Genomic DNA, 26,581 nt, shown 5'->3' on the forward strand with positions numbered 1-26,581 from the left:
CTCCCAGATAATCCAGATATGAATCAGAGAAAGCAAACGCGCCGTGAGCAGAACACTATCCAGATGGTCAGATCTGGTTAAGAGGGCAGTTGGTGGTAGTTTATACCATGCGCTCCATGCCGCCCATGACCGAGCACTATGTAGGTAAGTCACATGTGGTCGCGATCCTCAGCAGTGAGGGAACGATGAAGAAGAGATCTAATGCAAAATTGAATCGAAGTTTTATTTCGATCGTGATTGAAGTTTTTTTTTTAAATATATAATGGTTGTGTCATTTTTTCATTTAGCATATTTGATTCCAAACGGGTAGGTATGGTCGGCCTTTACTGCTTAATGGGTCTATCGACCCATACACAATGCAAATGAGTCTTTAACCTTATTCGTGTTTCAAATGAGGCACGGCATTGAAGTTCTGTCAAAATTCATTTAAAATTTCGTTTCATTAGACGACAAAACCCCTCAATTATGTGGAATCTGTTGATAGTGCAATTATTCAGTGCAATTATTTAAGAACATACGTTCAGTGACAGTTTGAAATGCTACTTGCTCTGAAATGTTAACAGCATTGACATTAAAATGGGTGAGCCCGATTAAATATTTAACTCAATGCCATTACATGCATGCAATATGAAGCAGTCAATCTTATCTTATACCTTTAAACGAGCAATTCTTGTATATATAGGTATATAATCTGAATCTCGGAAACGGCTCCAACGATTTTCATAAAATTTAGTATACAGGTGATTTCGGGGGCGATAAATCGATCTAGCTACGATTTATTTCCAGAAAATGTGGTCTTATTCGTGTTTTCAATAATCAACTCTTCCCGACATCTATTGGCGAATAATAATACTATTTTTCTTAATTGAGGGCAACTAACCGCTTTAAAGACACAACAAGATGGCGTTATAAAAAAAAAACCAAGCAAAGCTCGGTCATCATCTAGTACTCATAATATAACAAATTATTTTTCGCTTATTTCGAACGTACCAAAGTCCCATGCTAGCACACTGAGAATCAGTGGACCGGGGATCATTATAGCGCTCAGTTATGGGAGAAACAAAAAGAAATATTTCTTCAGGTACAAGGTATTTCTTTTTATAATTGAAACTTAAAATGAAATAGAAACCGTGTTGCGAGGGTGAGGATACAGGGCTGATACGGGTGGAAGGGATTACTGGTTGATGTTACCAGAAATGCTGAGAGAGGAAATTTGGATGGATGAGAGAAGGAAACGCATTGATCGGTAGTACCTTTAACATCACGATTACACAATTTCGTCACCTACCCCAGACACCGGGCAGTTTTAGTGCTACGAATGATTGCCTTTCTGGTCGGCATGCTATCACCGGAATACCCCGCTCGGCTAGAACCTGTGAAGCTTGAAGAGTGCGACCATCCACCGACCTTGTGGCCTTTCTCCCACTTTAACATAAACTCACCTTATCTATTGTTATTAGCTACTGAAACCCTAGCCCCTCATTGTGACTAGTTTTTGTTTACTGCTTAGACAACGTAAACGCGCTGCCTTCCTTGGGACATGAGGTCTAAAGTCTCAAGTCAGTCTATAGTGCAATAGCCGTTTCACCCTTTCAACTGGATCGCATTACTGCGTCGCGATAGTATTAGATAAGATCCAGTAAAAATTTGGAACTTCGACATAATATACAGGCGGTTATTAGAACTGCCAAGTTTATGATACTATACCTTAAATCGTAACTGAATCGTGAACAACTGTATACAATGCGACCTGTGAGCGCATTGGTCTATAACTCACAAAAATCTTATGAATAAGCCGCATATTACTAGATATCTTTTAACTCTTAATACACAACTGTACTTCGCCTACTAGTTATTCAATTTGCTATTCGATAAATTCTATTCATCGATTAAACTCAAGTCGTGTTCCCAGATTTACGATCATTGTAAATCTTAAAAAGAAATTGCGTATCGTAACTTTAAATTAGGTAATAATGAACGTCCGGATTGATCTTATTGAATTTAATTACGAGTTACGCAAATTTGGAATTTCTCTTCAAACCGTGTAGTCGAACAGGTTTGTGCCGCATTCTTGATCGTTTCCGTAGTAAAACTCACTTATCTCTACAATTATTAGGGTTCGATTTTGTGATAAGAAAAAAAAAAGAAAATATTTGAGAAAAACAAAAAAAAGTCCGCTGAGTTTGTTTCGCCGGTTCATCTCAGGACTGTGGCTTTTTTTCGAACCCGTGGTAGAGTTAACATTGTTATTTATATTTTGACATTCAACAAGTGTGTTATACTGACATCTAAGTTGAAATAAATGATTTTGAAATTTGAATTTTGAAATTTGATAAAGAACGGCATATTTTCGCCTCGTTTTCTTTTTCGATTGGAATCAGTCGAAGTTGTTAAAGACTTTAGATAATGGCTCTCGGTGTTCCTCTGGTGTCGTGTGTGTGAATTGGTTAGCCGCGTCGCAGCTGGTGGTAGCACGATGTGAGTCCGTATGGGTAGGTACTACCCCTCTGCCTATTTCTGCCGTGAAGCAATAACGCGTTTCGAAGTGCTGGGCAGCCGTTGTATTGTAAAAACTGAAATCTAAGAACTCATGTCTCGAGTTGGGTGGCGGCATTTACGTCGTAGATGTCTATGGGCTCCGGTAACTACTTAATCGGGTGGGGCGTGAGCGCGTCCATACACCGTATAGCATATAACAATATAAAAAAAAAAAACGAAAATTCTGCGGGAACCATCTATTTTTATCTTACACTGACTTTATACTGGTTATTCACCTTAAAGCTAAACAAAGAAACGTAGGTAAATTATAATATGTACTCGCAAAATAGCCTTCATGGATGTGAAAATACCCTGATACTTTTCTTCTGCCATAGGTAAGTTTTAAGACACTTTGGTATAGTTATCTTTCGGTTGTCGTGACGCTAACTACCCTCTTTTTCCTTTTATAACATGATTTCTGGGTTTTTACCTTTCGTTTAACGCAGAACGAACCAACATTATCTTGAGCGGTTTGTTTCACTTCGACGCTTGAAAGGCAAACATGACTAAGCGACAATAACTGCTTTGTACACAAATGATAGGCAATAACCATATTCGATGCGCAAAAAAAATACATATTTCTAGGTCTATTAAAATCATTTCAATCCTACAGCTACTAGCTAGATTCTAGTACAGCTAGGTTCGTTAAAATAAATTTTGTTTTCAGGTATTTCAACTTTAAATTAGTCTGCTGTAAAGTTCACGCATTGTCGCTTAGTCACGTTTGCCTTTCAAGCGTCGACTTGTTTTTCATATTCACGATAAAAAGATTCAAGTGCTAGATAAGCTATAGCCATCTTCTCTGTAAAATGTAGCGTGTTTTTTATATCAATAGCTTCGAAGCCATACGCAGAATTAGCTTACTCTTTAGCGAGTATTTGGCTTATGTCATAATTTTATAAATACATTTTTTTCAAAACCCGAACGCCCACTATTTAAACAAGCAAACTCATCCGACACGCGCAAGCTCCGGAAGCCGTACTGGAATGCCTTAATGATCTGAAAATAATATTTTCGTGTAAACACGCAAAGTTTATGTTTCAATAACATATATATGTGACTAACACTCATTGTTTATGATATGCAAATAAAATACTGACGCACCGTTTTCATTGTAAGCTAGCTATTCGAGGGCGCCTGTTCATACGTGTGAGCTATGTTTAATTATACTGAAGTTTCTGTTTTAGTGGAAACGTCTAGAACGTCATTCGACGGTGATTTATGTTCTATCTCCGACTTGACTCTCTATTATTATATTCAACAAAGTTCACCCTTGTATATCTTGAGCTGCAGGATATTAATTCAAGTTTGCATCTTTTACTTACCTATTCGCTGGTAGCCTAAGGGCTATTCTAGCTACACCCGGACGAATAGATGAGCTCACGGGCTTAACCTGAGAGAATTTGCTAACACTGCTCTAGCTAGAGCAACGCTTCGCAGAATCTATCACCGGATCGGAATCACGACCAATTGAGAAGATCCGACGAGAAACTCGGTGAGCTGTGTCTATGGGTTAGTTTAGATCTATTAGATAAGCTAGCTTCTTTTTTTTTTTTTTGAGCTGGGGGCCGAGCCTCCTACGTGTTCCCCGTGTCTAGGGGGCGCACGGGGTATGTGGGACTGATCCGCGACTGCGAGACCGCGGGCCCAAGGGTCACCACTACAACCAGACGGCGCAGCACACCCCAAGGACGCCTGGCCAACGGAGCCTTCGAGACGAATCGAAGGCTCTGAAACGTCAGCCGTCTCAGTTAGATAAGCTAGCTTCTCTAGCCTCATTTTTTAATTGTATATTTTATATTAATTTTAATTAGACAACGTGATAATCTGGTATATTAACATTTTTGTGATTAATCAAAGACGAATTTCGTTTCATAAGGTTCTCAATTAGTGCATTATTATTCTTTTTTTTAATAATAAATTTCGCATCTGTTTAACGAAAATTAGTTTAGGCGAATTTTTGTTTTGTGACGAGATAAACGTGTAAAAATACGCAACGACTACCCGTAAGTAGGTTCTGAAAGAAAACCGATACTATGATGTGTCTTTTCTAAGCCATTTTTGCCACGAAACCGTTCTGCATTCAGGTTTGAAGTGTGGCACTGCTATTGGACATCTTGTCTTAAAGTGAGTGGCAGCAGAGGTGATGTCTATCTTTTAACTAAGCGGTACTGGTTTGCCCTTCTAGAGTAATAGTAATGGGGTGCATCGCAAAATAAGCTTCAAACTAGAAGTGAGAGAGTTCAAATTCATATTGATCTAATCTTCCGCCGCGCCGTTATAAATTGCAACGGACGTGCGTTTGCACTTTCAATTAAAAGTTCCGTACCTGTGGTGTTTATAGATATCAAATCATCAACTTAAAAAAAATGTTTGTCCGTATTAATGTCATTCATTATGATTTTCCGGATTGGCTAATGAATCCCTTATGACAGCGCCAAGCGAGTCCCTTTTGGGCCGATGGGCTTGATCCCAAACTAGGTGACACATCAATATAATAATATATTATCAGTATTTTTTGGTTTAGTATATGGGAGTTCAGACTACAGTTTAGACAGCTGTTCAGTACAGGGGCCAGATAATACTGGTTTACTAACTTCGCCGAATACCCCAACGGACGCCAAACCGCGCGGTTGGCGGAATAGCAGCCTTCACCTTATACGTCTTTTGTTTAAAATAAATAAACATCTAAAATAGTCGTAGAATCGGAACTTATCGAAATACTAAAACGAATCCAAAAGCTCTCGAACACTCCCGACGCAAATCCAATGAATTTATAATACTTCGGTGGCTGATCAAAAACACTGTGCCCGAAAAAAACATAACGTAAAAAACTAAAATAAAAGAAGCCTTAAACGAAGCAATCCGCACGATGGTTACCGTTGCACAGTAATCACCGTTCCGGGTCGTTGGTCGTCCGGAAACGGTCACCGTCCGACGTCACCACCTGTCGAACATTGTATCCCATAATGTTGGCCAGCTGGTATACGATAACACTTAACACTTGTACTAATAACGCTCCGATAAACTTTGGGTCGATTGAACAAAAAAAAAAGCAGGCCATTTATAAAGTGCCATGGTAGACGCTATTAAATAATCCAACATATAGAACAACAAAAAAAATCCTCCTACGGCAGTTTTCAATTTCACTCGGTCAGAATTTACACAGTTAAATGACATATTAATTATTCAATTTAATTTTAATTTAATAATACATCTGTCCACGCAAAAGCGTTTTTATGATTTTAAAAACAATAGTTAAAGTGATAATAGTTTTGATGTAAGCTATGATATTACTCCAGTTATACAGGAAGAATAGTCGTTGATTGAGTTCAGTTGCAGCGTGTGTATTACCGTTATTTGTGGAAGAAATTAGGGAGGAAAGTAATGCGGAAGCTAAGGGCAGTCGTCGTATGGGCTGGTTACATAACCGAATCCTATGATTAATACGCGAACTCCATATCGTGTCTGGTTCTCGACACAAATAAAAAAATTACATGTGTGCAATTCACACGTGGTAGAAGTGAAACCTTCCAAAATTAAAATACAATTATCCTAAACGTCTTAAATATATGTAAAATTTTGTCATTAGTAAATAATTGTAAGGTAGCGCCTTCTGAGAAATGATATTTTAATTTCACGTATAATCCTAAATTAAAATTCACTACAAGAGCTTTCATACACACGTTAGTATTAAAAAATCTCACAGATGGCGCTGTATTAAATAGTATGTACATTTCTGTCTCATTCTTTGCTGGCTTCATCCTACACATTTTTGTATTTGTGTCTCTTACCTGTCGTTTTTTCCGTTGCATCCGGTTTGAAATCACAACGATTCTAAAGAAGTTTTCACTTCAATAAACAATTCACAAATAAACTCGAACTATGTAACGTTTAGTTTCTTATAATCATCATCAAATAAATTTTCAACAAAACGATTCCTTTGTTAGGCACTTCGGGTCCGTGACCTAGATTTTTAATTAGTGTTTATTTATAATCAAAGTGTATTAACGGGCAGTTACACGGCCCACATGTTTTAAACGGAGTATTTTGAAACAATTTAACCGTTCAACATTAAATTCTCAACGCCAATCCCGATTCGCTGTAGCCGGATTGAACCGAGCATTGTTACTGATCTCATAGCAGACTACAAAATTGCATAGTGCACATGCAGGTTTTAATCGGGAGACAGATTTTTAATTTTTTTTTAGCGCTCTCATGGGTGAACAAGCCCACCTAGTGTTAAGTGGTTACTAGAGCCCATAGACATCTGCAACGTAAATGCGCCACCCACCTTGAGATATAAGTTCTAAGGTCTCAAGTATAGTTACAACGGCTGCCCTACCTTTCAAACCGAAACGCGTTACTGCTTCACGGCAGAGACAGGCAGGGTGGTGGTACCTACCCGCGCGGACTCACAAGAAGTTTTACTATCAGTCCTTACGTAAATTATAATTTACCGGGTTTGATTTTTATGAAGACGTTATTCCTTCACCGTGGAAGTCAATCGTGAACATTTTTTTAGTACGTATTTCATTAGAAAAATTGGTACCCGCCTGAGATTCGAACACCGGTGCATCGCTCAACACGAATGCACCGGACGTCTTATCCTTTAGGCCACGACCACTTCAAAATTGAACGGATTGAATGAGCATTGTTACTGATCACATAACAGACTACAAAATTGCATAGTGCACATGCAGGTGTTAATCGCGAGACAGTTACGCGGTTTTCAATCGATTCATACACTCGAACGAGTTTGCGGCGCTTCTGCTCTTAAGCTGTCACTGTAGCCCGTGGACAGCGTGTTCTGAAAGGAAATGTTTCACTATTGCTTTGCGCTTAAAATAGGAAAGACGGTACTAATGGTATAACGTATGCGTAATTCGTTTTTGTATTGTCGAAAACTCGCAATGTTAAATTTGTAATATTTTTACCCTTATCCCGCGTTATTTGGAGTCGACTGAGGATGTCCTATTATCGTGATTGTTTAAAGAAACATAGTAATGTATTTTTTCGTTGAAACCCTGGGATAGATAGGATAGTGAGATTGTTTAAAATTAAATTATCAAGTACATATTATCAAATTATTAGACGCATCGCACGAAAAGACTATGCGATTAACTTTAAGCTACACGAGGAAAAGCTAATTTGTCTTGGATGCCGACATCAAAATTGATCAGAAGGCGATACGAGGCGTAGGAATTTGATTTACGACGAAAGCTGCAATGGCGCTTAGCCAAAAGCCGAGACGACAATATTATGCATTATAGACCATTTACAAGTATAGAATGGAACAGGAAAAAATTACTTTAGTAATGACATAATACACTAATTTTCTTTAAAAAGGTAGGATTACTGTTTCCCAAAGGCCTTTCCAGTTTCGCTAGAACAGGTCGGCGAGCAAATGCTCACCCAGGAGGGATGGGATTTGCTAACAGCGCTTGAGCGCCTCCAAAGGAGACCTAACAACTCAAGAGCAGCTGCTTCGCGGATGAATCTAGTACCGGATCGGAATCGCGTCCCGCTGAGAATATCCGACGAGAAATTCAGTGGGCTGATGTATGGGTTACATTGCATGTGGAACTTTTACGGTACGGTTACTTGGCACTCTAAGCCGGCTCCTAATATCAGAGCTAAAGGCATCTAGTGCTAAGGTTAATAGATCTGAGGGATCCGTAAGGACGTGTCTAGGGCGTGGACGGTGACTGGCTCCTGCCTGAACAGGAATCGAAGAGTAGTCAGCGGCAGCAACGATAATACACATCTCACAAGCCGCTACTATGTTCTCATCGTCCATCAAACATACTTTTTTAGCAAATTGATATCCATAATTGCCATCCACGCCTACGATTCCATTGTTCCAACATTGCTCTCAAGCTTAAAATTATAATAATAAGACCAATCAGAATATAATCTGGAAAGATATTATTTCACCTAAAGAAAATGTTGAAGAGATAAAGAAAAAAGAAAGGTTGTGTAATACTTAATGTCGTGAAAATTCTTCCCGAAAGCTTGTAGTAGGACGATCGTCTGATGTTTTAGAATATACGTAGTATGTAAACAATGGTTGGTAAGTAACTACGATATTGTAATTAAGATAATGCTTTTAAAGTTTTAAAGCTGACTGCTGATTTCTGGTGCCTTATGGAACTGGTCAGTGGTGGACAGTGTTGTCTACCATAAGTAAAAGAACATTTGCTGTCATCTATAGATATAGTCAGGTCAGTATTGTATTAAACTTCGATTTATCCAATTCAATTAGTTTGCAAAACAATTTTATCGACATTCCGGCTTAAGTTCTGTTTAAGTTCTGTTAAGTTTAATCTTAAGATTAGTGTATATAAGTTTAAATTTAATAAAACGTAAAAAAAATACGCGAAAGATTAAGGAAAATTTATGCAAAAACAAAACATCTCTCACCTCAAATTAATCCTCTTATTTTGACAGCTGGAACATTGAAGACAACGAAAACTAAGTCACTACTATTAAACCATTTAATAATCAACTGAACAACTTAATGTACTAGCACTGCACTTAAACAATAATTCGTGTATATTTCGTTTATTTATATATTACGTCGATGTTATTTCGCGCCAATGGCGGCGTGCGCACGCGCTCTCATCCGTAGACTACTGAAGCGCGCGCCCGCCATTTTCTCCACGCGAATGGAGGGGATGAACGTGCAGGAAATAAAGAATGAAAAATAAGGCTTTTGTTTTGTTTTCAATGCGGAAACGATAATCATTATTTGCGTTTCATAAACACAGTCTGGTCACAAATATGGTTACAAAAAAAAAATGTATGGTGTTACCGTTGAATTTGGAACTACATTCGCACACGAATTTTTCATGTGTTTTCGTTTTCACGACTATTTTTGATGAATACACTTGTGATATTCAAATTGGGCGGGGCGATAAACATAACGAAATTGCTGTGGTAACATATACATAAAATACTAAAGGTGCCAAAAGTAATACATATTTGAAACTCTATCCGGTTGGTATAAGGCGAATATTCGTGTACCAATCTATTGAAAGTTATTATGAAAAGTTCTCTGTGACAGAAAATGATCTGGCCGTCCATGAAGTGTTCTTATAAAAACGCTATCAAAGTATAAATAAAAAAAAGGGTGCGTGTACTTATGTACGTGCGTAAGAAGTTATACTTTATTTTTATTAAATTTATTTCTTTTTTTATTTAAATTTTAATCAATTTGAAAAAAATCGATTAATCAACATCCTCAAACACGCATATCTTTTCTTGACATCGTATAAATTCGGTAATTCTCGGTACGGTTCAGAAGACTCGCCAAGTTACGTCGGTCGTATTGTAATGAGCGATTTAGTGGGCAACTTCATTTCTGTTAATTTTGTGTCACGGTGCGCGCGCATCGTAAAATTTCACACATCAATTTTTCATAACGCGCCTAAAGAAGTATAACTTCAAAAAACGTATCCGAAAAGAAAATATTTTGACTGACTTTATGGTGCAGCAATTAATTTTATTAGTGACCCTGATTGCCGGGCCAAGAGTCCCGGGTTCGATTCCCAGAAACTTTCAACCGTTAATTCACACTCATCGGAAAAACAATTTTTAAAACATGTACATACAGCGGTTAATCCCCTAATTTTCCTTTAAAGCGTGATTTAAAGAAAAAAAACTACATTTGTTAATGTTTACGACATAAACGACATCGATATGACTATATTTCAAAGTCAGCTGTCTCAGTGTAGTTTAACTATATATGTTTTTATAAAGAAGAAGAAGAAAGAAACTATGCTGTCCTTATAAAATAATAATATAGCGAGCCGCTCTAGCTTTGCTTCGGGAACGGTAATTGATCTTATTGAATTTTCTTTTTAATTCATTATACTTTTTCTTTTAAATTTTCAAGTAAATCTGGCCCAGACAGTAACAAACACAATAAAAAGAATGTGACAACCAAAAAATCTAATCTTTCCTCTTCTTATATTCATGGTTCACTATTTTGGGGATAATTGCTTACACATAAAAGATAGATTTAAGCCGTTACGGGCTTTTTTGTGAGACTATTTATGATAAACGTTTCCATTTTACATTATATGTGAAGTCGTCGTGGCCTAAAGGATAAGACATCCGGTGCAAAGGATGTTGCGATGCAACGGCGCGGCGTTCGAATCCCGACGACAGGTGCAAATTTTTCCAATTAAATACGTACTTAACAAATGTTCACGATTGTTTTTTTTTTAAGATTAAAGGATTACTGGTGGCTTGAAGGAAGGGTGGGATTTGCTAACTGCTGACCGAACGCCTCCGAAGGAGACTTAACAACTCAAAAGCAGCTGCTTCGCGAATGAATTTACTACCGGGTCGCAATCGCGACCCGTTGAGAAGACCCGGCGAGAAACTCAGCGAGCTGATTCATGGGTCAGGTTGCACGATGAACTCTTTGCCGAGTTCGACGAGTACGACTACCGGGGTCACTAAGCCTGCTCCTAAGGCGTTTAATGCAAAGGTTTATTGGATCTGATGGATCCGTTAGGGCGTGTCTAGGGCGTCGACGGTGACAGGCTCCTGCGTGATCAGGATTCGGGGAATAGTCAGCGGCGGCAACAATAAGACGATTATCATGACGCATATCCTTATCGAAGTACCGTTCTGACGCTGACTTCATGTATTTCTGGATTGATTCGAGGCCCAGGTCGTCGTGTAGCTCAACGTTCCTCACGAACCACGGAGCTCCAACGGCTAACCTGCAAAAGCGGGATTGTAGAGATTGGAGGGCGTCTATGTGCGTGCGGGCCGCGTGAGCGAACACAACACTCGCGTAAGTCATGACGGGCCTTATGCAAGTTTTGTAAAGTGTCACCTTGTTCCGAAGGGACATTTTACTCCGATTACAGATCATGGGGTAAATCACGATTGTCTTCCACGGTTAAGGAATAACATCGTGTAAAAAAATCAAACCCGCAAAATTATAATAACCAGAATAGCTTGCAGATGGCAGAAATTTTCTTACTTACTTGACATTTATCGTGATATTTTGGGTAATTCACAATATATCTTTATAAATATAACCTATGTATTATTCTGATGTGCAAGCTTTATTATTGTAAACTTTCATCAAAATCGATTCAGTACTTTTTGAAGGAGAAACAAACATACATGCGCACATTCTTACAAACTTACTTACTTACTTACTTTCGCGTTTATAATATTAGTAGCATTTATGTCAAAACTAAATACTTAACGCCTAGTCAATTAAGAATAGCAATGGAATCAGATATTTCTAACGGCGTAACCATGGACGTATAAAAAATAATATTAAGTAAACATTAATCTATAAATTAATACGTGGAGTGAAAACTTTGTTGCCCTTTTTACGAAATTTGACTGAGGATTATGAAATTTCCCACACTGATAGAGAATATAGCGAAGGAGTGCTGAATGTTAATTTTTTTTTTCTATTTTGCATAAAAAATTCAGGAAATTAATAATAAAAACATTACACACATTACACTTAGAAGTCGTCGTGGCCTAAAGGCAAATGAATTGCTGTTCGTTAGTCTCGCTAAAACTCGAGAACGGTTCGACCGATTTGGCTAATTTTGGTCTTGAGTTATTTGTGAAAGTCCGGTGAAGGCTTAAAAGGTAGATAAATATGAAAATGCTCGGAATTAAATGAAAATAACAATTTTGTTTTCCGTTTGATGTGTCCCCCGTCGGACGGATTCCTTTTGTTTGTTTCAAGTTTATTTTATACAAAAGTTTAGGTCTTTTATTTAGCGATTGAGGCACTACGACGTCTGCCGGGTCAGCTAGTAGTTGATATAATTGTTGTAAATATAAGAAACAATACTAAATGTCGAAAAATGTTTTTGTTTTATTGACCTAGTCAACCGACTCGGACTACAATTATGACTATCTCGTATTCTAGCTGAAGCTGATTATTGTATTTCGCAACTGCTAAATCTAATGTATTCGTTCTGAAATAGATTACGAATATTAAAAAGTTACCCGTATACTCGAAATAATGCAAATACTATTTAAAATATAGATGCAGGCTATGAATATAGGGACACACAGCATGTTGACAATTTTTTTATTTTTTTATATTGCTTGGACGGGTGGACGAGCACACTGCCCACCTGGTGCTAAGTGATTACTGGAGCCCATAGACATCTACAAAGTAAATGCTCCAGCCACCTTGAGATAAGAGTTCTAAGGCCTCAGTATAGTTACAACAGCTACCCGTCCTTCAAACCGAAACGCATTACTGCTTCACGGCACAAATAAGAGGGGTGGTGGTACCTACCCGTGCGGACTCACAAAATCTATTGTTTGTTACTTAGCCTTTAAAATATACAGGAGTATATAAATTTTATTCGTCATCATCATCATTAGCCCACATCCATTAGGAAATAGGCCTCCCCTAAGGTTCGCCAGTCGGTCTTTTTTCCCCCTACCTATTCGCTGGTAGCCTAAGGCCCTATTTCAGCTACGCCTGGAGGGGAAGTCGGTCCATCCTGTGGTAAGACTATCAGTATTGTTCAGTAATCACTTCATGCGTGAATCAATATATATTATTAGCCATAATAATATATTATTCTTGCCCTTATCCCACATTTTGTGAGCTCGGCACAGCATGCCCTCTTATTATGCACAAGGACTTGGCACTAGTCATCCAACTGTGCCTGACGTCGACCATCCTCAGATTATATCTCCACTAGTATATCTATTAGAACGTAACAAACGGAGGAACGGAGCGACATGGCCACATAATGCATTATCAGAAAATTTTATTTCTGTTACTTCATAATAGTTATAAAAACGAATGATGGGAATTTATTTAGGATTAGAAATGCAAGAATGAAAACCATTCACTTAGGATTATTGCTGTTATTCTTCCATCAGGCGTTTCATTTATTTCAGTGCAATAATAATAACACGAATGATAGTTACGGAAAGAAGATCTTCCTCCTATTGTGCTATTGCTTGCTTGCTGTTGTTGTTCGGAACTTGTATGCCAGTCAGCCTTCTAAATGTCGTTGGTTCAGGTTTTTGTTCAATTTATTGCAATGCTAAGACAACTATCGCTAAGCTACAAAATTATATGAACTTCTGCATTATGAATTCAGAAGAAAAAGCAAAAAATATATTAATTAAAATATAGGTATAGAGTTTTTAAGACCATATATTTCACAAAATTTACTGGTGGTAGGACCTTTTATGAGTCCGCCCGGGAGTTACCAGCACCCTGCCTATTTCTGCCGTGAAGCAGTAACGCGTTTCGGTTCGAAGGGTGGGGCAGCCGTTGTAATTATACTGAGACCTTAGAACTTATATCTCAAGATGGGTGGCGCATTTACGTTGTAGATGTCTATGAACCCCAGTAACCATTTAACACCAGGTGGGCAGCGAGCTCGTCCACCCAATTAAGCAATAAAAAAATTTGTGTCTCTAACATATTTTATTCAATAAATCTTTTGGAAATAGTTTTTAATCGTAAAGTTTTTTTTGCTTAGATGGGTGGACGTGCTCGCAGCCCACCTGGTGTTAAGTGGTTACTGGAGTCCTGGAAAGATAACAGTTTGTTTTTAAAAAAAATTAGCTGTACTCGCCCGTTTCGCTGGGCATTTAAAATTAACATTATTATTAGGGAGTCCAACGCTCATATAAATATTAGTCTATCCATTAAATGCATGTATTTTCTACACGGATACCAAGTTTCAAGTCAATCGGATGCATGGTTCAGTAGTTATAACGGAACATCCGTAAAAACCACTGTAGATTTATATATTAGTATAGATTTAGTGATACATTCCTAAACATGTGTGTTAGAATGAATGTAAAGCTTGTGACGTCAGTGGTTGTTGGCGAATCATTCCTTGAACAATTTTTTTTTTAAATACGAAATTAGAAAATATTATAAAGAGGTCCGTTGAAAAATCGTGCATTCAAACAGGTCCAACCCTAACATTACCGACGCAAATATTTTTCTTATCAATGAATATTCACCGCGCGGAAGAATTGCTCGAACAATTTTTCTTGCGACACACAAAAGTTTCGCGATGTCGCAACCCGGCTGGTTTATTTCCGTACTATTAATTTTCTTCCAGAACAATCTGACCGATGGCGGGAACGGAATTCTAGAATTTACGAATTCAGAATGTGAGTGTTAACCTCTTTAACTATTATTTTTTTGCCATGGGCCGAAGATCTTAGACGCCGTAACTGGGCGAAGTGGGATCAGGTCTCTATCTCTCCTTCTGCCGCCTCTGCAGAAGTCGAGCATTGTCTACCAAGCACATTTAGTTAATGGTTATTATTGTGTTTTTTTAATACAATAATAGGCCGAGGTATGTTGAAAAATTTAATAATAATATCTAAATGAATCGCGAATGCTGACGCAGTAAGGAATTTACTAATATTGCGGATCGTCTCCTGTTCAAAGTTCGAAAGCACCACGAGGACGAGGACTTGGTGTACACCAGGTCATTCACCAGTTTGTAATCTACAAATAAACTTTCTACCCTCTGCACTTTTTTACCACTTTTACTTGTCTTCGCATCAAATGAACGATCTTTCAGTCGCAAACGTTCGCTAGTGAGTCATGACACTTGTAACTTGTAACTAGTTTTTTTTTTTTTTTTTAATACCTTGGCCGAATAGCCGCACTTTAAAATTATATTATTTACCTTTCAAATTTTAGACTCGCGAGGTGATTGCTTTATCTACTTTTTTACCCATGTTTGTGAAGAGAGCTGATTATTTTGTTATTATTGAACAATTATAGTACCAATTGTTGCTTTCCAAATTTCTTATTCATTTTTCAAAACTTTTTTCAGGATATTCGTAGTGACTACTATAAATAGGGATTGATTTCGATATATCGATGCGATATTTGGATTGATGTTGAAGATGTTGAATACTTTTATATTTATATTTTATTAAAATTAAAAATAATTCTCCTTTTTCGTTGTGTAAACGGGTGACAGAGCTCACGGCCCGCCTGCTGTTAAGTGGTTATCAAATTCCATAAACATCAACATCACTGCCGCCAGTCATCTTAGATAGCAATGTCTTATTTACATCGTGTCACTTGTTCCACTCCCCAAACCTGAACACGTGAGTGATTTATGGTAATACCTATTCGCGTGGACAAAAGCCCCACAGGTAAAAATTTCGTGTTGATTTTACCTTTTAAATTCAAGTACAAAGATAAACGCACTGATAGGAACTCAGAAGCTACTTTGTACTGTGACCAATACCTTGTATGTCAAGGTGGACAAACAATTTGTTGTAAAACACACACGAAACCGCTAAGTTCTTCGAAGAAGTTAAAGGACGAGATAAAAACAAGCAACAAATATCCTATTTCGTTGATTTGTGTTAATGTATGTGTTTTTTGTTACTATGTATTTAAAAAAAACACACAACAAAGGTAATTATAAATTTGACTCCTTGATGATACAGGTTTCCAGCGAAGATCAAACCTTTTTATCAATAAATAAATATTTACTAACAATCACGCCACGTTAACTGGTCCCGTGCTAAGTTCGTAAAAAACTTGTGTTACAGGTACCAGATAACGGAAATAAATGTAATATTTTTATTATACACATACATATATTTAATATACATCCATAACCCTGGAAAAGACATTTTTATATTTATCATACAAATATCTTCCCTTGGCGGGATTCGAACCCGCGACCCCCTTGTGTAGTGACCATGTCACTTACCACTACACCAGACGGCCGTTAACTTTGTCGTGGCGTTGCAATTCCAATGAGTATCCCTAGAGCCTTCTAAGGGTGTTTGCGTTCTCGGGGTCGACTTTTCGATCGATGTTCAGTATCAGAGTCATTCGGAGGGTAAAGTCAAGTTAGCATCTAAAATGCTGGAAGTCCTCAATAGAGTAAAGCGGTACTTTACACCTGGATGAAGACCTTTGCTTTATAAAACACAGTTTGGCTTTGAACGGAGTACTGCTCCCATCTCTGGGCCGAGGTTCCCAAATACCAGTTAATTGATTCCATACAGAGGATGGTCGTTCGAATTATCTATGGTACCGTTCTCACGAATCGTTTGGAGCGTTTGGGTTTATGGGTGAACTTTAGGAAGGACTTTTCATCTTAGGACTCCATTACCCATACAATAAAAAAAGCACGTAAGCTTCTACAGTTCTAAGATCATTTTCAGTTTTTTTACATTAAGCCTTGCATTGAAATCACCCTCCCGTTTTCTTCCACATGTACTTATTTCAATTATTATATGTTTTAAAAGAGTTTAACTTGGCAGTGCCTTATTATGTTTCTGGTAGTTATTAATGATAGCAATAAAAGAAAATAACAGATGATCTGACTTTGGGTTCATTTTGCCTTGCATTAATTGTTTAAGCACTTCAAATCCTGTTGGGTTAATTTAACTGCTATTAGCTAAACACTGGCACTAGGCAGACGAGCATACGGCCTATCTAATAGTGAGTGGTTACTGTCGCCCATAGATTATAGCAATGCCAAGGGTAGAACCAAGCCGCTAATTACCACCGAGTAATCTATTTTTGGAACGAAGTTCCTTACGGCAGGCTTGGAGGAGATAGGGATTTTGCTGCGCGACCGAACTGAAAAAAATGTGATAGTAAAAACGGTAAGAAAAAGTCCGTGGAATAAGGCCTTGTTTTCCGCATAGCTATATTTCACCGCGCGATTTTTTTCTCGTAATTCTTTTTTTTTATATATGGAACTTCGTTCCTATCCGGTGTCACACGACACCACACATCTTTTTTTCCTACCTATGCTGATAGCCTTGACAGGCTATATTAGCTTCGCCCTAACGTGTAGATAAGCTCACGGGGCTCAAACCGGAGTGTTGCTAACATTGGCCCTAGTAAGAGCAGTGCGTCGCAGAATCTACCACCGGATCGGAAACGCGACCCACTGAGAAGATTCGGCGAGAAACTCAGTGGGCTGTGTCTGTGGGTTAATTCGCTCGTCGAGCCCTTCGTCATGAGCGACGGGTTCAACGAGGACGGTGAACGGTGCTTGTGGTACCTAAAAGCACCGTTAATGGATCTGGAGGATCTGTAATGACGTGCTTTGGGCGACGTCGATTATTTACCATTCAGTTTACAGGATCGGGTATGTAGCGAGCAATCCAAAACAACGCGTCTCAAAGGAAGTCGCGTTGGGGGAAGATCGCGCATTAAGGTTTTGCGTTCCAAAAGGATCAAAAAGGACAACAAAGTCCGGTGAACAAGTTAGTTGAGTACACCTAATCTTTTGTTTGTCATGAGCGTTCGCATTGCACATTCGCAATTAAACTTTAACATCGTTACATTCAAGACGTTTCGTTATATTATTAATATTGAAGAGTGAAAAAATATCCCTTTTTTTCCCCTATCAAAGTGTTTGACAGCTGTCAGTGAATTCGAACATGGCAAGGGGATTTTGCTTGATTATGTACTTTTCGGTGGTGGTACAGTCTATTACGCCGTTTTACAGTTCGAAGTCATTAGAAGGATATCCTGCCGGCTATTTGAGTGACTGTAAGTAGGTCTTAGACTATTATATTTAAATTAATGCTATATGATGACCAGTTTTTTTTATAACGCCATCTTGTTGTGTCTTTAAAGCGGTTTGTTGCCCTCAATTAAGAAAAATATTATTATTCGCCAATAGATGTCGGGAAGAGTTGATTATTGAAAACGAATAAAACGATATTTTCTGAAAATAAATCGTAGCTAGATCGATTTATCGCCTCCGAAATCTCCTGCGTACTAAATTTTATGAAAATCGTTGAGACGTTTCCGAGATTCGGATTGTATATATACAAGAATTGCTCGTTTAAAGGTATAAGATTCCTGAGGGATACAGACCGCACAACATTTAGAAACAATTTCTTAATAAAAAAAAATCCTTATCTATTCGCTTGTTGTCTAAAAGGATATTTCAGCTATATGTTGGGTGGGTGAGCTTAAGAGAATTTATTTTGCTAACCCTAGCCATAGCAAGAGCAGTGCTTCGCAGAATCTACCGCCTGATCGAAATCGCGACCCACTAAGAATATTCGGTGAAAAACTTTTTAATCATTAATACAGTTTTAAATAGTTATATGGGCCTTACGTATCTGTTGTTTATTCGACTCGCTTCATTTTTACTTCTGTCCCATTGCGTTGTTTTTTTTCAATTCATTTTCCTTATGACATATTCACTTTTCAAGGAACGCTAATGAACCATTAAATTTATACCTTGTAAGCAAACTGAGTCGTCATTTTTTATAATTGCATACTATTTATTTTTAATAACTATTAGCCTTAATTCGCAGTCGTTTTAAGACGTTTTAAGTTAAGTACTTTTAAAATTCCGAGCGTCGCAATTCAAGTGCTCTTGTAACACTTAACTCTATCTTCATGTCACTTTCTTACTTAGCTCCCTACCTCCAGTACTTTCATATCACTGATAATCCCCGGTCGCCGCCGACCCATTTAGCCTTATTCGCCGAAGACACGACCGCTTACTACTCGAGAAGAAACCAGTCCCTAATCGCGAGGAAACTTCAGAGCGCAGCCGTAACTCTCGGACAGTGGTGCCGAAAATGCCGCATTGACATCAACCCAGCAAAAAGCACAGCGGTCGTCTTTTAAAGGTGGAACTCAATCCTTATCTCTTCCCGCATTAGACATAGAAACCTCACTCCCTCGATCATCCTCTTCGGCCAATCAATACCCTGGGCCAGGAAGGTCAAGTACCTGAGAGTCATCTTGGATGCATCGATGACATTCCAACCGCATATAAAATCTGTTCGCGACCGCGCCGCGTTTATTCTCGGCAAACTTTATCCTATGATTTGTAAAATGTCCCTTCGGAATAAGTTGACACTTTACAAAACTTGCATACGACCCATCAAGACCTACGCGAGTGTGGTGTCCGCACACGCGGCCCGTACACATGTAGACCCTCCAAACCATCCAATCACGTTTTTGCATGTTAGCCGTCGGAGCTCCGTGGTTCGTGAGGAACGTTGACTTACACGACGACCTGGGCTTGCCTGTAAACAAATGAAGTCAGCGTCGGAACGGTAGGTACTTCGATAAGGATATGCGTCATGATAATCGTCTTATCGTTGCCGCCGCTGACTACTCCCCGAATTCTGATCACGCAGGAGCCAGTCACCGTCGACGCCCTAGACACGCCCTTACGGATCCATTAACGGCCGTCTGGTGTAGTGGTAAGTGACATGGTCACTACACAAGGGGGTCGCGGGTTCGAATCCCGCCAAGGGAAGATATTTGTATGATTAATATAAATGTCTTTTCCAGGGTTATGTATGTCTATTAAATATATGTATGTGTATAATAAAAATCTTACATTTATTTCCGTTATATGGTACCTGTAACACAAGTTCTTTACGAACTTATCACGGGACCTATTAACGTGGCGTGATTGTTAGTAAATATTTATTTATTTATTATTTATTATCAGATCCAATAACTCTTGCATTAGACACCTTCAGCTCTAATTAAGATCCGATCCGACTCCGGTAAACGTACTCGTTGAACTTGGCAAAGAGTTCGACGTGCAACCTAATCCATACATCAGCCCCCTGAGTTTCTCGCCGGATCTTCTCAGTGAATCGCAAATCCGATCTGATAGTAGATTCATTCGCGAAACAGCTGCTCTTTAGTTGTTAGGTCTCCTTTGGAGGCGCTGGGTTAGCTGTTAGCAAATGTCACCACCCCTGGCTGAGCTCTGCTCGCCAACCTGTCCTGGTGAAATTGAAAGGCCTTTGGGCCACTAGTAATCCTTCCTTCATAATAAAAAAACCCGATAATAATTAATTAATTTAATTAAACTTTTTTTTTGTATTATAAATAGTTGAAAATGTGGAAAAGCTACCGAAATTATCTCCTTTGTCGTATCACTCTTGTCAAGTCTGGTCAGAGCGGTCGTGATCGTGATTGAGTATCATTGCTGTGAGCAGATGTTAAGCGCCTTACGGGCAATCGCCACTTCTTCCGATTTGTGGTGAGTCTTGTATTAACCCAAATTATAGCCAACCAAAAAAAGCATTAAAAGGAACTAAACTATTATCGTAGCTATGGATAAGTCGCAGAGGTGACATAAAACGATTTAATCCCGCGTTAGTACTTTCAATTTATAAAGACAGACTTTTAGAATACTTAAAAAAAATTACAATTAAGATATTTGATGAGATAAATTTACAATTAAGATATTTGTTATTCGTTGATATTTGAATAATTTGCTAAGAACCGACGGACTTTAAAAAAAAATTATATGTATATTCATACTAACTTTAACCTTGTTCATTTTACCATAAATTTTTTGTCGATCTGTCAATACAACGTACTATAATTCATTCGTTTGATCGTTTGATTGCTTTACTCAATTATATTGTAAATCCTTAAATAAAGCGATAAAAAAAAATCCATACCATTTTTTTTAAATTCATGCAAGTTTTATTTTTTTATGATTTATTGCTTAGATGGTATTATGAGCTCACAGTATACCTGGTGTTAAGTGGTTACTGGAGCCCATAGACATCTACAACGTAAATGCGCCACCCGTCTTGAGATATAAGTTCTAAGGTCTCAGTATAGTTACGACGGCTGCCCCACCCTACAAACCGAAACGCATTACTACTTCACAGCAGAAATAGGCGGGGTAGTGGTACTTACCCGTGCGGACTCACAAGAGGTCCTACCACCGTAAACCATTGTTCAACAGGCGAGAGTGAGATCCAAGACACCTCAGAGACTTCAATTTCACATACATCCTGCACCTCTGTGACTAGGGTGATCGCCCGTGAATTCACAGCGTGAACGCCGTAAGCCCAATGAATATCAGATCGAAGTCTCAACTGCTTCATATAGCTTCTATCCCACCTGTAGGCACACCCTAGCCGAGATTCGCCACGGAATGCCAATTTCGGGGTTGAAATAGTCAGGGCGGTGTTGTGAATAGTTTCGCAGTCCCCTGGTATAACGGTAGGCAGCGCTTTGGCTCTGCCCCTGGCATTTCTGAAGTCCACGGGCGTCGGTAACCGCTCACCATCAGGTGGGCCGCATGTTCGTCTCCCTACAAACGCAATAAATAAAAAAAATTAGGGGACACGCGGAAAATTACCGGAATTACACTTAGTTGCTTCATACGACACCGATGGGAAGAGATGGCGTGGCCTTGCTCTAGGCCAGAGGCACTCAATCTTAAACACATTGGAGAGTAATTTGTATTTTTTTCATTTAAAAAAATAATCCATAATCATCTTAATTACTGTAACCCTTTAACAATATTTATTGAGAGGTAATTTCCTCAAGCCTGGGCCTCCGTGACGTCAGTACGATAATAGACGTTTGAATCTACCACTATCTGTGTATATTTTTGAGTCGTATTAAAAAAAAAAGAAACACAAAAAATCATCAATTAAAAATATGTACGTCGCACTATCGATCTCAATAAAATAAATAATCCATCTTGTAACGGAATCTTTGAACATGATTTTGACCCCCTTCCAAACGTCAGATTAACTCGAAATTTGGTATATAATAAGCTTTTTTTACAATAAAATAATTTTTTCTTACACTATTTTTAATTATTTTTTTTTTAATTAGGCACCCCTTTCAGTTATAATGAAATTTTTAATCTTTCAATATCTATCGCATGAAATATTGACGCATTCCTCAAGATTTCCAATTACCATATACCAATACCAAGTGAAACCATAGACTTGCTTTGCGGGCGGCGCGAATACGTAAGATATGCAACTCCAAAAATCCCCACAAGAGCTCAGTCTATTTAACCGGTATTTACTGGTTTCACAAATAAAATTTATATATGAGTACAATTATAAGGAATCATTTAGTCGTAGCTGACGTATCGAACTGATAGTCCATCAGTCATCGAGCTGCTTATAAGCCTATAGTCTCTAGTTCTATTTATTTATATTTTAATCGGTCGACATCGCTGAAGGCCTCACAGTGTACCCTGTAATCGTATCGTTATCTATATTAAAAAATCAACAATGATATTTATGTATCGATAATGCTTACTTCACGAATTTGTCATTAAGCAAATATACAGCATATTTACGCGTCCGCCTCAAATCAGTCATACATTCCGGAATGTTTTTATTGTTTAGATTGGTGGACGAGCTCACAGCCCACCTAGTGTTAAGTGGTTACTGGAGCCCATAGACATCCACAACGTAAATGCGCCACCCACCTTGAGATATAATGCGGCAATTCTTTGGAATGCGCTATGATCTTTTACTGTATATCTACTATCGACACAATATGTTAGTAAGCAGTAGTAAAAATTAATGGCGTTACGCCAAGGTTTTTACACATAAGATCTGTTACAATGAAAACGCAATACAATTCTATAAAAACGTTAACATTAATTGTTTTTTACAAAAATACACGACTTAGTTTTTACACAATTAACCGTTTTGTTTTACTACAACATAATATTTTATAGAAACAAATGGAATTACTGCGAAACAATTCATAAAATGTAGCTTAATATTCACAATAAATATTTTAGTGATTTTTACAGGACTCTGACATTAATTTATTTTTAACTTTTTATTTATTTATTTTTTATTACTTAGATTGGTGGACGAGCTCACAGCCCACCTAGTGTTAAGTGGTTACTGGAGCCCATAGACATCCACAACGTAAATGCGCCACCCACCTTGAGATATAAGTTCTAAGGTCTCAAGTATAGTTACAACGACTGCCCCACCCTTCAAACCGAAACGCGTTACTGCTTCACGGCAGAAATAGGCAGGGTGGTGGTACCCACCCGCGCGGGCTCACAAGAGGTCCTACCACCAGTAATTACGCAAATTATAATTGTGCGGGTTTCATTTTTATTACACGATGTTATTCCTTCACCGTGGAAGTCAATTGTGAACATTTGTTGAGTACGTATTTCATTAGAAAAATTGGTACCCGCCTGAGATTCGATCACCGGTGCATCGCTCAACACGAATGCACCGGACGTCTTATCCGTTAGGCCACGACGACTTCAAACTAATATAAGCTAACATTATTATTATCCAGCCTAATAAATAATAGATAACGCCAACAAAATGATTTGCAAAACAATTACAATACTTAATCAAATTAGGTATTAATGTTAATTATAGCATAATTTATTATTAATATTTGATTATTTTGACAGTAATTTATGTTTTTAAACAGTAATATAAACATTAACATAATATTCTGAACATTTTCACATCAAAACAGTGTCTATTAAATATTAACTATGGTAGAATAACAGTTTCATATTGCTAGTAATAAATAAATAATAACATAGAATAAACTAAGCTATATATCATGTTAATTATTGCCAATAGTTGCGTTTGCACCCATATATACATATATATAAAATAATATGCACATATAATTATATAACCAAAATAAAACGTGCAAATAAAATTTATCCTGCCAATTAGACGTCTTCCGAATAAAAATGCAAGTCTAAACTAATCGCTTCCTTTTCGTCCCAGGTCCTGGAGGCGACAGGGAAGCAGTGATCACGAAGAACAGCCTCAAATACCTGACGATGACCGTCGTTGGGAACGGAAACTTTTTGACGGCAAAACGATCTACCTACACTTATTATCAAATGAAGCAATTAGCCAAAGACCCGAACATGGATTTCAGTAAGCGAACAGCTGTATACGTCGGAGGGTATATGGACAGTCCGAGTTATCCAGTTGCAAGTCTATTGGCCCCACAGTATCGACGCCAAGGATATAATGTTCTGCTGTTGGACACAAATAAGTTTACGGTCATGGAGTATCCTTTGTGAGTTCACTTCGATTATTTTCACGTATCAAGTACTAAGGATAAAAGGCGATTGCATGCAGCAGAGATGCGAATGTTGCGATGGATGTGTGGAGTAACGAGAATGGATAGAATACGGAATGAATACGTTAGAGGAAGTCTGAAAGTGGCATCTGTGACAGAGAAGCGCGCTTTGGGATGGTGTGGACATGTGATGAGACGAAATGAAAATGAGGTTGGTAAGAGAGTGTTAACTATGAATGTGGAAGGATATAGAGGAGGAGGTAGACCTAAGAAGAAATGGATAGATTGCGTGAAAGACGATATGTGTAAGAGGGGAGTGAGCGAAGAAATGGTATATGATAGAGGAGTATGGAAGGAGGAAGCATATTGCGCCAACCCCAGTTTACTGGGAGAAGGACAGGAAAATGATGATGATGATCAAGTACTAGTGATCAAGACTGCTTACTAGTCGTATACCGCGGCTTTTTTGTTTTAAATTCGTATTTAATATTATTGTAGCTAGTATTAACTATTGTTTAACCATTTTAGTGTAGTAACAAATAACCCGTTTATTATAAACCCCTAAATTATATTAGTATATGAATTTCGATAACGATTTAACAACAATTAGGCCATTAGCTTGTTTACTGGCCTAATAAGAAACCTTTAAAAATGGAAGAAAAAAAGAACAGTTAAATATCTGTTGTGTTTTATTAGGCTCATACAACAAAATAAAAAATAAAAACTCATAAATTTGCCTTTTAAATATTTTGCGTCTGTTCTTCTTGCAGGGCTGTCCGCTACATAAGAACCGCTGCCCGACACACAGCAGAGATGCTAGTCGACCTAATAAAGCACGGTCTGGATCCAAAAAAACTAGACCTGATTGGCCTTAGTTTGGGCGCGCACACAGCCAGCTTCATCGCGAAACGCTTCAAGGAACTAACCGGTGATACCATATCGAGACTCACCGGGTTAGATCCAGCAGGACCGTGCTTCAGGAATTTGGGCCCCGATCAGCGACTGGACTCGTCTGATGCGGACTTCGTGGACGTCGTCGATACGAATATAGACGAGTTTGGTATGGCGGCTCCGATTGGCCACGTAAATTTCTACGTTAACGGAGGCGAGTACCAACCTGGCGATATTCTTTGGATGCCGTGCAACGCCTTCTGCAGTCATCTAAGGTCTTACACTGTTTGGTTGGCGGCACTGCAGTATCCGACCTCGTTTATAGCAATACAGTGCGATTCTGTGCAAGAGGCGAGAAATAAAAATTGCTACGATAGAATACCTTTGGTCACGAACGTTGTCGGTTTGGGTACGGACAAGAGTAAAACTGGTGTATTTTACTTAGCAACGCACAATAATTATCCGTATTATTTAGGAGAAAAGGGACTGAAGAAGGAATACGAATATTTCCAGTCTCATATGGAAGAAATTACCAATAATGATAGTATGAAAATCTGATTAGTCACGTAGCGGCCTGTTTTTTGTTATTATCATTGTCAATGTTTCTAAAATGTACTTGTGGTCTCATTATAAAATATGCTGAAGCTTAATTTTAAAACGATCTCTAAAATACATATTTAACGTATTATAATACAGTGTGATTCCTTATAATGTGCACATATCGAAAGGAGGGAACCTATGCTTGATTTTATCGAGGGAATAATATTTAAAAAATGCTAAATATATTTTTAAAATTTTTTAAGTTTTTTTTTTTGTTCTCTAGTGACTCCCGTGTAAACAAAACGGTGTAACTTTTGAACTAAATGATCTATCGTGGTTAAACAAATTCCTTAATGTTTGGAAGTATTTAGGCGTCCTCATAAAATGAAAAAGTGGGAGAAAACCTCCCCTCAATTGAAAATAAACGGTTTTTTTTAGCATAAATCTGTTATTTTTTCATCAATTTTTACAACAATCCAAAAATTTCTAAAAAAAGACGCCCCCTTTACCTACTTTTATTTATTTTATTACTCAAATTTATTCTACATCGTATTAGCTACCCATTAGTAAAAAATTCATGTTTATAATTCAAACATACCATTTTCTCTTAAGTGTGCCATCTGCCCGCAATTTCCAGGAAGTTCACAGAAGGAAGTTCCAGGAAGGCTTTGCGATGACGGCGGTTTTGCGTCGCCCTGGGTCAGATATTATGTAAAAGCACGTTCATGAATTCTCCACTTCACATACAAGTTTTGGCTGTGTTTCCCTTCCGCATTTCTAGGATACTCA

General features: G+C 38.1%; 2 protein-coding genes across 3 annotated transcripts in view; one reads left to right on the forward strand and one right to left on the reverse strand.

The window, feature by feature from the left end:
• LOC101743327 (uncharacterized) overlaps nucleotides 1-9,239 on the reverse strand; it is a 134,292-nt gene extending 125,053 nt beyond the window's left edge. The window contains exon 1 of the mRNA XM_004931546.5: nucleotides 8,962-9,239. The gene's annotated coding sequence lies outside the window, so the exon portion shown is untranslated. The remainder of the gene's footprint in view (nucleotides 1-8,961) is intronic.
• A 5,347-nt stretch (nucleotides 9,240-14,586) lies between these two features.
• LOC101743470 (lipase member H) lies at nucleotides 14,587-26,236 on the forward strand. 2 transcript variants are annotated; one of them, XM_062671080.1, is made up of 3 exons: nucleotides 14,587-14,691; nucleotides 24,058-24,358; nucleotides 25,132-26,236. In XM_062671080.1, exons 1-3 carry the CDS (start codon nucleotides 14,592-14,594, stop codon nucleotides 25,808-25,810), a joined length of 1,080 nt encoding a protein of 359 aa, XP_062527064.1. In that variant the 5' UTR covers nucleotides 14,587-14,591; the 3' UTR covers nucleotides 25,811-26,236. The 2 variants fall into 2 exon arrangements, with proteins under 2 accessions (XP_062527064.1, XP_012550514.1); XM_012695060.4 differs by lacking the exon at nucleotides 14,587-14,691 and adding an exon at nucleotides 17,754-18,070.
• The last annotated feature ends 345 nt before the right edge of the window (nucleotides 26,237-26,581 follow it).

This window comes from Bombyx mori, chromosome 11, assembly GCF_030269925.1.
Source record: "Bombyx mori chromosome 11, ASM3026992v2".
NCBI lineage: Eukaryota > Metazoa > Arthropoda > Insecta > Lepidoptera > Bombycidae > Bombyx > Bombyx mori.